We start from the raw sequence: 15,541 nt of genomic DNA, 5'->3' as shown, positions 1-15,541 counted from the left end.
ACCATTAAGAAATCTGCTTCAACATTAATTAATAATAATTTTTATCATGCTAGTTTAACACTATCGCCAATGATAACTATCAATTATAACAGATAATTATTCATTAAATCAGAATGTACAGTTAAACACCAAATCAAACACAATATCATTGTGACTTTCACATTGTATGAATATCATTGGAATAAGGAAATATAGGTAAACTAAACACATGCAAACATTTTCAAAACAATTTCTCTAAGAAAATGTGTTTCTTAATTCATTATTGAAAAATTATGTTGAGATTTTACGAAAGAAGAGAAAGAGCAGAAAAACTGGATTAAAATAAGAAATGAAAATCAAACAAATATGGAAATTTTCAAACCCATTTTACCTGTATATGGTACAATAATCAATAATTATGAATTAATAAATATCTGAATAATCTTTTTCACTTTAATATAAAGCCAGAGTCTTTCTTGTATTAACACAATCAATTTCTTCATCATCTTGTATAAAGAATGTTGAGATTCACAATTTTTTTACTTTGAATGTGCACTCACTGTACAATAGAAAGTCTTGATTAACATTTCAATGATGTCTGATAATAATAAATGACCATTGGAAGTCATGTGTTGGAATAAGGGCAAAGGCTGTTTTGTTAGCTGATCAAAAAAATAAACCTTTAATTATTTTACATCGAATCAGAAACTGTATGAAACTAGCATTACTATCTGTAATTATTAGTCTCATTTTTACAAATGTGCAAAGTGGCAATAAATGATTTACAATTGTTTTGACAACAGCACAAATTGTTTTTAGTTTTTAAAATATATCAAAAAAAAAACAAAATTTCATTAAATTAAATAAATTACTAACATTTATTTTACTGTCCATGTAATTTGTTTAAGAAAATAGTAATGCATAAATTAGAAATTTTAATTATTGAATAATAATATAGTAACAAATTAAATGTTTCTTTATTATAATACATGAATTAATTTTACCTTTAACTTTTAGGAAAACTCCATTTACTTTTTCAAAATATATAGCAATTAAACCAAGTTTATCTGATAAAGTATGATTACTTTGCACATCTGCTTTCATCAATGATTTAGAAGTATGTTGCAAAAGTAAAGTAAATCTGAAATTAAATTCATTAATTTTTATTTAAAATTAGAATATAAAAGTATTAAAGAAATATAAAATTCCTAAAAGCTTTAATCATGAAAAAATTGCATACTTTTTGGATCCAGCTTCTTGCAATTTTTCATTAATAAATGCTCCTAGATCTTCCCATTTTAACTGGCTTAGGAAGTTATCTTCTAATCCTGACAAAACTTTATGTTTCTTTAAATATTTTATGCTATCCATAATATTTATAAGTGAATCAACAATATTTCTAAACTGAACTTTTTCTGTATCATTTATAGGGTTTATCCATAAGTTTTTCTGTTAAAGATGCAAATAATTATTAAATTGTAAGTCAATTTTTAATAAATTATTAATGAAATTAAATAAAAATTTTAAAAAATTACAAAATTTTTAATGCCTTACCAATTTTGGAAGATCAATAAAATTTTTAAAAAAAACTTCTGCAGACATGTTTCTATGAAATTTAAAAATTAAATGGCATAATTTCTCATGAAAATCTTTGGCTATGTGTATTGTTTCCTCTGTATTGCCAAATATATCCAAAAATAAAACTTTATCAGAGCAAAAATCATTAATATTCATTTTTACGAGTTTAGAAATCTAAAAAAAAAAAAAAATGAATAATATTAATTTAAATTAGTTAACAAAATTAAAGTAACAAAATTATTTAATGCATACTTTTGTAGAAAACTGAGGTTTAAAAATTGCTTCAACAATCATTTGCAAAGCATCTGGTACCTCTTTCAAGACATTCAGTGCATCGCTAATAATAGTACCATTGAAAATATTATATACAGAAATTTCTTCTGATCCTAATAATAAAGAAATATTTTATGCTTGAATAATTTCAAAATTGGTATAAAATTTACTTGAAATGTCTTACCTGAAGTTCTGCTTAAAATATCAGAAATATCTTTAGTTACTATTTCCAGTGATTTAATAATTTTTTTAAATTTAGATTTTCTAAATCCAAATTTATTTTCCCAAGAAATTAAATTTTTGTCTTTATTACAATTTCCTTTTGGACAATTTGCATTTTTTTTAGCTAGTGCAGTTTGATTTCCACCAGATAATAAATTTTCAGTGTATGAAATTAATGAGTCTAATATTTGACTAGAAAACCTGAAAAAGATTAATTAGATAGATTAAATTAATTAAAGCATTTATTCATTACTTTAATACAAAAACGTTTATTTTGTCAATTCTTTTAATAATTTTTATTACAACTACTTTTAATCCATTAAACTGTGTGTGTGGTTGAAGATCAAAGATAGTCTCAGATAATTTAATTTTCTATATAGATACTTTAGTTTTAAAAAATTGATTGTTTAATCTTAAAAGTTCATATAATGTTTAATGAAGTGAAATAAATTAGGTTAGAATAATTTTAGGAAAGATAAAAAAAAAACAGATAAAAATATACTAATATATTGTGTAAGAACTGAAATCCATACAATTTGAAGTCAAAAATAACATAGTTCTTTCATAACCTATTTGCCATTTAACTGCTTCTGTTTTTGTTTTTTTAAACTATTGATCTGTAATATATAATTACCATGTTAAATATTATTAATTATTTTTTGAAAACATTTACAGTAAAAAAATAAATAAATAAAATATCATTTTATGTGCAAGAAAATTTCCATATTATTTACTTTGTGTATACATAATATTGATTTGCCAATTTTGATAAAAATTCATTCATATATTATATAATCATTAAACTACCTCTGACTGCCTTTTATGGCCTAATCCTAACATTTTATATCATGTTGTAATGTTCATTCAATTTATAATAATTATTTATATAAACAATGTTCATTTTATTTATATTGACTAAATAATTATAAATAATATTTTAAAAATTTAATAAAGAGTAATTAATGATAAAACAAATTGTAAGTTAAAATAATACAGAGCAAATTAATAATAATAAATGAATTTAAAAATAGATAGATGGCAATTAATTGATTATATGCTCAGATATCATAACATTCTATAAAAAGTTGAGAGTTGAATTTTGATACTTCATAGTGTATAAAATATTTTACTCTCGAGATTTCAGAGTTTTCTGGTAACTAAGTTTATGTTCCCTTTTCATTTCATTTTTATGTAAGAAATCTGCTTTTATTCAAACTTTTCATGTCAAACATTTCTAGTCAATGTGGGGTAAATCAATGAATGAGTGAAACCAATATAGCTTTATGGAAAAAATAGCTATTTATGAAAAATTACATAGAAAATATCTTATTTAGAATTAATAAGATATATTTTATCTTTAAACTATTTTTTTAAAATTAAAATTGATTCTGACAATTTAATACAATTAGAAGTATAATTTTATTTTTCTTGTCATTGCATTAATACTCAAAGTAATGTTACTTACTTCAACTAATTTTAATACAAAACTCATTATATAGAAATTTAAAAAATTTGTGTAAGGGAGACCTTTCTATGTTCAGACAGTTCCACTAACAGATAATTTAAGTTTCACAATGCTATCTTGTCAAGAGACTTCCTGAGTTAGTTCTAAATGGCATCCATGTACTGAATCTGTGGTATAAACTTTAGCAAGATGAAGGCAATCACGTGAACAGAGAAAGCAGTAAATCAATTTCAGGGGTCTTGTTTAACTTCTTCAGGCAACACTTGTAATATTCTCAGTCAGCATATTTTGCAGCATTCTAGTTGAGATGTGAAGAAATATGTCTATTAAAGGGCATATAGGTTCCTAACACACTGTTGTCAAATCATAAGTTTCATTGCTATTACTCACACAATAAAAAATGCTCCATTTCTACAACCAGATGCATCCAGTAGTGGAAATGTGCTCACTGGTTGAACAGAATTTGTTTATGTTACAACAAGTTTGCTTCAGCATTGTACCTTTTGAAAACTTAATCATTACATGCTGCATTTACATCATTAATAAAGTTTTCTAGCAAAGTAGTTAGCTTCAAAATGTCATTGCCAAAGTATTGCTTGAGTAGAAATACAAGATGAATCTGTTCACACATATCTTGCAAGGAAAAAGTATTCATAGGTATTTACGAACATAGATTAAAATTAATATTAATTTAAATAAATGAAATATTTTCCAAAATGTCACCACTAATATCTGTAGCATTATGAAGTGCCAGCAATCTTATTTATTATCTCTTTTGATGGTTATGCCAATGTTGTCAAAAATTAAAGCATTTTATTATTAGCATGTGCACCTTATGTTTTTAAGTGAAAAGTAGATATTAGATATCCAAAACTTTTATATTGTCAAATGTCACTTTTTTGATTCTGAAGTCATTTTGTGATTATTTAAATTTAAGAATGATAAGTTTTAAACTTTTTACAAATGTATATGATATTTGGACTAAAATCTTTATGTCTGATAGTGGAATGTCAGTGTGTGTGTATCATCATGTTCCATGATTAGACAATTTGCCATTTTTGAAAAGTTTTTTGAAAAATTGATTTTTGATACTGATGATATGGTAACTTCAAAAGTTGAGCAATGGAGAGTGCTATGACTATGTATAATTAAACTTGTTCTGTACAGCCTCAATTCACATGAAATGGTTGTAAACCAAAAACTGTCTGGACATGGAATGGTTTCTTCTATACTAAATAAATATATTAAAAAATCTTACCTGAAGGCCTTTCTTTCATCAGTAATTTTTGTAAGCATTTTTTTTACTTCATCAATAGCAATTTTCATTTTAGATTCATCAAATTTTGAAACATCAGGAAAAATGGATCCATTGAATTTAGAAAGTTGTTTAGAATTTTCAATTGCCTGAATTACATGCTCACCAGCTTTAGTCCAATTGAATTTAATTTCTTTGCCATGCGATGCATTCTGAATCTAAAATAAAATATTAAAGAATAAATAAAACTTTTTAAATTTATTTTTTAATAACATTATGTAAACTTAAATACTTATTAGCTGTATTACAATTCATTAAATTGTATTATTAATTATACATAAATTCATAGATGATAACATGTAAAAATGAACAATGATATTGTTAAAATAAATATTTATTTTCAATTATAAATCATAATTACTTATTGTGATATCATCATAATGCGGGCTGAAATTTTTAATCGTATTATAAAATACAGTGTTAAAACTAATTTTAATTTTAAAAATATATGTTTTACATTGAATCTGAAACTCTGATTACTTTTTCTTTATGTTGACATTTTTCACGTGACTTTTATCATAGAAAATGTGAGATCACATAAATATTGTACACCTTAGAGGATTGTGTATATATTACTGATCTCAGTTTATCATAAGGATCAATTCTATACCAAGTTTATAACTCTATATAGTAAAGTTAAAATTTTGAATTAAAATGATGTGACTTTCAATCCAGATCAGAAGTTCATATATTTGGACATCTGGCATCTATAATTGGGGCATCTGGCATCTAAACTTTCTATATCTAGTCTCAATGTTTATCTAACTAACTATTCTTGAGCTTAATAGAGGATGAACACACAGAGAGATGGACAACAGTGGGAATATACAAATCTGCAATTTGAAAATTGCAGCCCAACTGAATATTAAATAAAAGGATATTATTTTTTCTTAAAAATAAAAGAAAATATTATATTACAAATGTAAAATTATTTAATAACACTTACAGCAATCATAATTGATGAAATTGTTGGTTCTGTAATAATTTCCTGAGTGATAAAAGGTCCATATGAACAAACATTCTTTTCAATATTTTGAATTTTCAATTTATCTTTAAATTCAATTATGTCAGTTATGCTTCCCTCTTCACATGGGAGTTTACTAAGAGGATATGGCAGTTTTTCTACTCTGTGTAAAATCTAAAGAATTGTAATTAATAAAATATTTCAGTATTGTTAGTTCTTTTAAATTAAAATATAAATTATCATTTCTAAAAATTACAGGAAATAAAACAAAAATTCAACATACAGATTTATAGAGAAATATTTATTGAAATTCATTAAAAGTTTTGATGCTTTTAATGAATAATATGCAGTAAGGAGCTTAGAATTCTTTTGAATAGGTAATTTTAAACAAAATGACCAAAGGAATGTGCATGGTTGATTGCCAGTGGTGCCATGGCTTTACAAATCATCTAGTAAATTGCTTTAAGAAGAAAATGACTGTTTGAGTAGTATTTGAATTCTATCTGTAAAATTCTTTTCTGACTATTTCAGTTTTCTCTAATATGCATTTTTATTTGAGACAGGAATATAACAAAATAATATGTACGATAGAAAATAAAAGGATTTTTTTTTTTTTGTGAAAAGTTCTAAATTTTGAATTTTAATTTGTATTAATATGGACAAAAGACCTGGAATATTGCATGTTTGTTTGTGCTATTCATAATCTAAAAATATTTCTATGTATTTTGTTCATAATCTGCAATTAAAAAAATAAGATTACAAGTAGAATTACATTGAATTTCTCCATTTAAAAGGATTATATGTGGCATAGACTGCTGTAACACCAAAAAAATACTGGAAATTTCTTTATAACACTCCTTTGATGGTGTTCTTCAATCTTATCATCCAATGAGAAAATTTTTCACACATTACAAATCATTCTTCCAATCAATCATAATGTATGGCCACTATTGAACATTCTACAAAGTTCCAGTATCTTCAGCACTGAATACTACTGAAACTGAAATAAACACCATGAGCAGTTTGATCTTGATTCATCTCTTAACATTAATCATCGAGATTATTTATCAAATTATGTCTTCACGCTCAGATGTCACATGATGTAGAACTAAGTTCACTGTATTCTGATTTACAATATTGCATTGTACTTCAGTACTATTTAAACTTCGTCATATCAATTGCCAAATATTATTTTCTTAGGTGTATAAATTAATATTTGTACCCTTTTTCATTTATTGATGTTTGGTTATTTCTATCAACACAAGAAGGATCATTAAGTGGTGTGTTTAAAACTACAGAATGGTAGTGCAATCATGAATACAAGTGAATGTACGGAATCTGAGCCAATTCAACCAAAATAACATGTGAAAAATGAAAGTCATAGTGCTGAGCTAAAAAAATGACATGTTAAAAAGTATGAGTAGTAATAATACTTTGACATTCCATCAGCAGACATTCAGTTCAAAAGAATGTTCTCTATGATGATCCTGTTTTCCTTATTCTAAAAAATAGACTAGAACATTGGGCAAAGTTTCTAGAGAACCTTCTCAGCCTATACTAAAAGAATTTGATAAGACTAATTGAAAAGAGGCAAAGTAGCTTCCAATCCAATTGCTACAATAAATATAAATACAGTAGAGCATCGTTTATCCGACCCCCGATTAACCGACCGCGTTCTAGTCGGCAAATTCAAATGTCCACTAGTGATGTGGCGCTACAATATTTGGTTATGTCTTGGCTACTTTAATATTATTTTTGTTAAATTTTTGCATGTTTTAGCTGGCAGCACTGGCTCGATCATAAAAGGGAGGCAAGTATTTAAACCAGGCCTAATACACTATACTAATAATGTATTTTTTCATACTTTTCAGTTATCTGACCAACCCCAGTCCCCAATTAAGTTGGATAATCGATGCTCTACTGTATAATTACAATAGAAACTTTTTCAAAAGATGCATTTTTTTGTTTCTATTGTAATTTTTTTATGCTAATGATGCAACAGCAAAAGATTATATAGATCAAGCATGCATAGAAAAAAGATTCAAACGATCTAATAAAACCACTAAAAGTTTAAAAACTCATGAATTAACATTTACACAATTTAATGGCATTAGGAAACAATTACAGTATTGTAGGCATGATTATTTTATAATTATTAAGGTGGTACCACCAAATTATTAGAGCTATGCATGCCATTGACAATGATGTTCTTATTGCAGGAATTTTATATTTTGATATCATACATACATTTATAAATTATTTACCTATTCATAAACAATTATTAACAAATAATTGTTTATAAACAGAGAAAAAATAAAGAAAACAACAATTTATGATAAAGAATGTAAATTTATAAATTTTATGATGCTATGTACTTATTCAAGTATAAATTATTTCTTGCTGATCATATGAAGCTGAAAATTATATTTCTGTGTATTCAAAGTCATGAGTGTATTGGGATATAGACAAAAATTAATGAAATCTTACAAAAATCCATCTCATACTTGTCCATTGATTTTATTGTGACAAATATTAATAATGAAAAGAATAAACAGTAGAAGAGGAAAGATTAGTAATAAATTTATACAAGAAAAGAAATGAATAATAATGTGACCATGCTCGGGCTAAAGTGCAAGTTCTTGAAAAAATCAATTAAAAAAATAATATGAAAATGCTAGAATCTGTCTAGATTTATGGAAAATGTTTACAACAAAATATAAATATGACTCTACCTCCTCAATTCTTGTTAACAGATCATTTCAAAAATGAGATAAGACTTTAAGATAAGCTTATTGGTCCAATTAGAGTATTTTGTAAATCTCTAATATTAAACTAGCTTATCATTTTTTTAATCATATGTTGTTTCCAACAAATTTTTGTTAATTAATTTGTTTAAGTCATATTCCTTTTGGCTTAGTATGCTTATATGACAACATATTAGTTATGTTAGTATGGTAAAGATATTTATTTTATTGCTTGTTTCTGATGATAAACATAAGTTTGAAAGGGCTAGACTATTTTTTCAGAATCTGTTCCTTTTAAACTTCAAATAAAACATTAGTAGAATTCATTATCAAAGTTACTATCAAGTTCCTTCTACCACTAAAAAGTTAAACTAAATGGAAAAAACAAAAAATATATAAAACAGAAGCAACCATACTTACATTTTTAAGATCATTTGTAAGAAGATTTCCAAATGCAACAAATGCATCAGGGAGTGCAGGAATAATTTTTGAAACAACATCCTTTAAAGATGGAAGATTGAGAGAAAGATGTGATGCTTGTAAAGAATTGTTACCTAAACAATTTTCAAAATATATATAAAATCTCTAAAAATTATTAAATTGTTAATTATTAAAAAAAAATATTTACTTACTTAAAACTGATTTCATTTGATTGTTGATTAATTGAATTACTTGGTCTGCTGAATAAAAGATAGCTAGCATATCCTGCCAATATGGAACTTTAGCAATCTTAACATACTGTCCAAATCCATTCAAGGTTAAAAATATAAATGATATCCTATAAATATATGATTTTATTAAATATATTTTGCAGAAAATTTAAGATATTAAAATATCAATATAAATATTAAATTATTCTCAATATAAATAAAAAATGTATTAATTATTGTTAGCCTTTGCAACATTCTTATTGAATCTATGTAATATTTTTTCATTGGTTCTCCTGCCTTGCATTTAAATGAATTGTTTAAATTTACTTAATTCTTCTAATAAAATTTAAAATATGAGGTCTAACTTTACTTTTTTTACATGACGATTATCATATACCAGATTTAAAAAGATTAGCAATAAAATTTGATTTACTGTATTTACTTAAATGTAAGACATTTTTTTCACATTTTAGCAGCACTGAAAATAGAATGTATCTTAGATTCGAGGTAATACATCATAATTAGTTACCTCTAGTGTCATGCATCTTATTCTGTATTAAGTCACTAATTCTGTTGCATCATCTTAATGATTTTATTAGACTAATATTCATAATAGTAAGTATTTAAGAGGTCAACTTCACTCGATCTCCTTAGTCTATTACAGTAACAGCATAACTATTTGGATAAAATCACAGAAAAAGCTGTGCAGCACTATTTCAAGAAATGTTGTGTTTCCAATACTTTGACACTAAGGATTATTTCATTATTTCATGTGGAAAGATGTGGAAGAAGTTGCTAACTGTACTATGGAAGGAAGTGATATATAACTTATGTTACTATACAATAAATTTGTCTTATCTATTTTTTTTAAATATGAAAATTGAAAAGCATAAAAATTAGCCCTTTTAATCCACAAAATTCTGCAAAACATAATAATTTGATAAATTAAATGTATCTAATGAAAAAAGTAAATTTTCAAATTTATTTCAAAAACTTCAGTTTCAGCTACTTATGAATAAATAAATATATGTACAAATTAAGAAGAAAATAATTAAAAATTAAAATTAATTAAGATGAAAAATAATGATGATGATAATAATAATTAAGATGAACTAAAAATGATTCAAAAATTAACAAATTTATACTTAAATATTAACAATATTTTTCATTACTTATTTATTTATACAAAACAGGAAAAAACCAGATAAATGAACATAAACAGAAGACCCAACTTTTAAATATCCAGAACTTATTTAAATTTTTTGTTTATTTCAGTTCATGTTTAAGTAATTGTTATATAATCTGTTCAAATCCAATTTAATCTTATTTAATCAAAGTCATTTTATTAATTTTAAAATTTTAAAAAAAAGTAAAACATAAAAACAAAGTTAAAATTACTTTGATTGTTGATACATGCTTCTTGTCCTTAATTACATATATTATACTTGTGTCCACTTTGGATGTTCTTGTGAAGTAGGACTTGTCCAAGTTCACAAGAATGTTCAAAGTGGACACAAATACAATAAAAGTTGAAATTACTTTGAAATGCTTCATTATTTAAATGTGTTATTAAAAATTCTTGAACACTATATTGAATTGAATGATTATTGAGATGACATGAGAACTAAATGAGATCACATACCTTTTGTTTAAATTAGAGTCAATCCATATTTTTCTGCTGAAAGATTTGTAAGCATTTATCAAACGTTTCCACCTATAACTGTATAGCTGCGTTCCATTTTTATATTTCCAAAGAGTAGCTGACTTATCTATTAATGTTCTCCATTTTATAGGTTCATCAGTTGCAGATTCTTTCAAATGGCTTATCTATAAAATAATAACGTTTTATAAAAAAAACTGTTGCATGTAAAAATAATTTAATAAATATGATTAAAATACTATACTTACTACTTCAAAATGTCTAGTAAAAAATTCACAAGCAAAATTCTGTAATGGTTCTTCCTCAATATCTTTTAAAATAAATATTGAAGAAAATTTGTTTGTATCACAAAATATATCTGGCCAATTCTTTACATTCAAAACAGTTGCTGCCTAAAATAAATTTTAAAAAATTACTTTCAAATTGTAACTATAAATATCATGTTAAATTTTCTTAAATTTTATATACAAACTTATAATTTTAAATATAATTATTATTTATTCTGTGAATTGACTAATAAATCATTGACAATTTTTTATTTTTGACAAAACAAAAAAATAAAAATGTCCAACTTTTTAAAAAGATGTTTTAATAAATTTTTTAAATATTATAATTTTTCTCTATTACATAATACTTTAAAACTATTCTACATTGTAAAATCATAAAACAAAAATTTATTCTTTATAAATAAACAGATACAATGATTACAATTATTCATTTTTTAATTGCCAATACAGATTATTATTTAATGTACTCCGAGAACCTATATTTGGTGTGACAAAAACAAAAATAAAAGTTCACCACAAACGTTTTTGAACTGCTGTGAGTTCTTCCTCAAGTGTAAAACCTTTACACTTGGTTACACTAAAGGTTTTACACTTGAGGAAGAACTCATAGCAGTTCGAAAACGTTTGTGGTGAACTTTTTTTTTTGTTTTTTTTTGTTACACCGGACATAGGTTCTTGGAGTACGTTATTTAACACAACCCGGTTTTTTGTGTTGTTGTTTTCAGATTATTATCTTTTATGCTTTTCTTAACACTAAGATAACACAACTATATCAGTTATTGCTGAAAAAATTTTGTCCATTTTCAGACTTCAGAAAAACACAATAAAATCTCACAGCAGAGTCAACCTTTATCTTGAGGCTCTCATCTTCAAGATAAAGGGATAAAAGGATCCAAAAGAGATAAAATATAATAACTTTTAATTGAATTTATTGTTTCTTTTATTTTTGTAAATTTTAAGTATCTTATTGTCCTGGATTCTTTATCAACAACCTATTTCTTAAAATTGTGCCACAGCCGAGAGAATATTTTTAAAACAGGTTTTGCATATTGAGGCAGATGAGAGCTTCAGGATAAAGATAAATCTACCATCAAACTTTGTTGTTTTCCTGAGATGTGGAAAGGTACAAAATGTGAAGGCATTTTTAATTTATTTTAGTTTTTTTCTATTTTTTTGTGAATTTTAAGTATATCTGTTATATCCGAAAATCTATAAAATTCATAGAATAAAATTATATATGTTCATTGTACAATTCTATCAATCAAAACTCTGGTAACTGTACAAATAAAGAAAAGGTGACATTTTAGCTTGACTTTACAATTATAATAATAATTGTAATAAAGGTGTAACAAATTTTGGAATCATAACAAGTCTTCAACAGATCAAGTTAAAAATATATTCAAGATGTATATGTGACAGAATTACAATCCACGATCCACATATTGAATGCAATTTTTGAGATAAAATGAAAAATTTAATTATAAAATATTTCTGAGCATAATTTCAACATCCACTAGAATAAGTTTTAATTCCATAAATTTATTGTATTCTATATTAACAAATATTTATATTTATTAATGTAAACAAGATATGATTTACAATATGTAAAATTAGATAAATAAAAATGCTTAATAAATAAATATACTGTCATTGCTCCACATTACTAACATTTTGACAACATAATAAAAGCTATATAAAAAAAGCTAGAATCTAGAAACAGTTATAAAATACTTTGCAAAACATTTTATAACTTTCTAGAAGAGCAATAACATAACTTAGATATAATACATTTACCAGATGTCTCAGTCAATAAAGAATGTGATTGGGACTTGATAATATACCAAAAAGAAAAACCTAGATCAATTTATGTGTCTTAATCTTTGAGGAAGTCTTCATCTTATAGACTAGTGTTTTTTGAAGCATTATTATGATATACAGAGTTTTTCCTAACTGATAAAATTATTTATTTATTGATAATCAAAACATACAAGTGAAATTTAAAAAAAAAAACAGAACAATCCAGATTATTTTCATATTTTGAGAACAGACAGAATTAGTTCTGAAAGAAAAATAAATATTAAAAGAATATCTCTATAAATTCCTTTATTATGAATACTTTAATGTAAATATACAAAGTTTAAAAAACGTTGAGTTTGAAAAAAATCTTTTGATTTGATTCTTTCCATTTGACTTTCTGTATCATTTTTGAATATTAAAATTTTAAAAGACACAAAAAGAAGCAACTTATCAAAATATATGAAATCTATCACATTTTTATACTCAATCTGAAAAAATAAAATGTCTTCAATTTATAAGAAATTACAAAAACTATTTAAAAAATGTTGAATATAAAAGGAATAGTACAGCTTTTACCTAGGAAGTATTGTGAGACAAAGTTATCTGAACACCTGACTGAGGAATAATTAATTACAGATTGACTAAACAGATTTGAATATATTTAAAGAATTTGAAGACTAATATTTTAAATGATAGATATAAACTATATTATATAATTTCCTGTAGAGGGAATAAAATGTTCATTTTAAAATAAAAAAATTGTCAACATAAATTTGAGTTATGGTTCCTATAAAAAATATATAACCAGTATTTATTTGCAATAAGCAATTGAGAATAATACAAGAAAGTTGTTACTAAGCATCTAATCAAGTTGTTAAATATATGACAAATTTGTTAAATAAATTTATAGCAGCATCTAAAACCAGATAATCAAATACATAAACATTATCTAAAATGTGACTACTAATCAGGTAAAACAAAAGAAATTACTAAGCTTTAACATACATTATATATCTATTATTACTTAATAGTACTATTTTAAATAATGAAATGCATGAATAATTATGTTAAATTATAATCTAGAATATTATTAAAAATATATTTTTAGATTATTGTGATTTATATAATATTAAATATATCATTGGGAAGTTATTTCTATAAGAAAAATTACTTTTTGTTCATCTTCAAGAGTATAGAGAAATGTTTCCAACAGATAAGGCCAATATTGTGTTCTTCCATATTTTAAAGAAATTTCACGATCTGAAATAAACATTTGTTCATTGAAATATTTATAACAATAATTATAACTGTTTAAATAAGATTTTTATAAATTAAAATAAAACAATTAAACACAGTAGTATTAGTGACTATTAATATGATCATATACTGTAATAAACAAAATTAATGTTATCATGCTTTTGATCAATATGCAGATTTTATACAATGATTTAAGTTTAATTAAGGTTTCCTAAATAATATTGATAAAATATATGTATTTTATACTATAATATAGCATATTTATTTGAAATTTTTGTTATTTACTAATAACACTCTCATTCTATTTCATATATGTATAATCCAAAATCATCATAAGTTTAATTTATAAACAATATTATAAAACTTCTCAATTAATTTTGTTTTAACTAGTATAACAATTAATTATAAACAGACCAATTTCTGCTTTATTGGGACACAAAAATAGTTTTAAATAGTTCCAATGTTCCAATAAAGTATGAATTGATGCATTTATATTGTATCAAAAATTGGAAGTTAATAATGGGTAATATTAACAATGTAATTGAGTTAAATTGTCTTTAAGTTAAATTGATTGTGTTTTTTCAAGTAATAAGCATATGTGCCTATGCATTTACACAGTTATACAAACAAAGAATAAATAAATTGAAACTTATTCTTTACTTGCACAAATTCTTATTAACATCAGAAAAAGTAAATCAATCGATTTAGCTTCAAGATATTTAATATTGTTACTATTATAATCAATCAATCTTTATTAACAATTTATTTTTAAATATTATAATAATTACTTACCTAAATTTGCTATATCTAAAGTATGATTGAGTAAATTATATATTATATTAAAAGCAACATGAGTTTTTCCTTTGGTATGGAATTCTTGGATCACTTCAACAATGATTCCTAATCCATTGGATATCCTTTTTCTAAAATTACATCAAATTAATATTATATCAAACAAATGTTAAATTTTAACATTTAAAGATAATACATACACATCATCAAATGAAGAAGGGGTGACAAAAGATAAAACTGCATCAATTAACTTTTGTATTATTGAAGCATAATTATGAGATGTTCCTGATAACTCCTTGAATAATGAATTGAGAGTTGTCATTACTGATGCAGTATTGTTTATAAATTCTGTAAAAGAAACTTCTTCCTAAAAAAGTTTTTAAAAATATGTAATAATAAGTTGTAAAATATACAAATATAAAAAATATTTAAAATCCTTATTTAAAAAAAATTCAGTTATTTTTTCATTTTAAAAAATTGATCAACTAATACAAAAATTCAATTTTTTCTAAATTATTCTCTACAATTAATTTTTTAATGTTATAAAATAAAAAAGAA

At 24.1% G+C, this 15,541-nt stretch overlaps 1 protein-coding gene across 1 annotated transcript in view; it reads right to left on the bottom strand.

The window, feature by feature from the left end:
* LOC136978856 (uncharacterized) overlaps nt 1-15,541 on the bottom strand; it is a 131,460-nt gene that overhangs the window by 80,141 nt on the left and 35,778 nt on the right. The window contains 14 exon segments of the mRNA XM_067274676.1: nt 984-1,120; nt 1,220-1,428; nt 1,534-1,731; nt 1,810-1,943; nt 2,015-2,253; nt 4,776-4,990; nt 5,779-5,970; nt 8,961-9,094; nt 9,173-9,318; nt 10,833-11,017; nt 11,099-11,242; nt 14,106-14,194; nt 14,984-15,114; nt 15,184-15,350. Of these exon segments, the coding sequence (XP_067130777.1) occupies nt 984-1,120; nt 1,220-1,428; nt 1,534-1,731; nt 1,810-1,943; nt 2,015-2,253; nt 4,776-4,990; nt 5,779-5,970; nt 8,961-9,094; nt 9,173-9,318; nt 10,833-11,017; nt 11,099-11,242; nt 14,106-14,194; nt 14,984-15,114; nt 15,184-15,350 (2,320 nt within the window).

The sequence above is a fragment of the Centruroides vittatus genome, unplaced genomic scaffold (assembly GCF_030686945.1).
Source record: "Centruroides vittatus isolate TY-2023 unplaced genomic scaffold, ASM3068694v2 contig_559, whole genome shotgun sequence".
Lineage (NCBI taxonomy): Eukaryota > Metazoa > Arthropoda > Arachnida > Scorpiones > Buthidae > Centruroides > Centruroides vittatus.
Note: the sequence above shows the minus strand (reverse complement) of the source record. Positions and strands in the feature narration are given on the sequence as shown.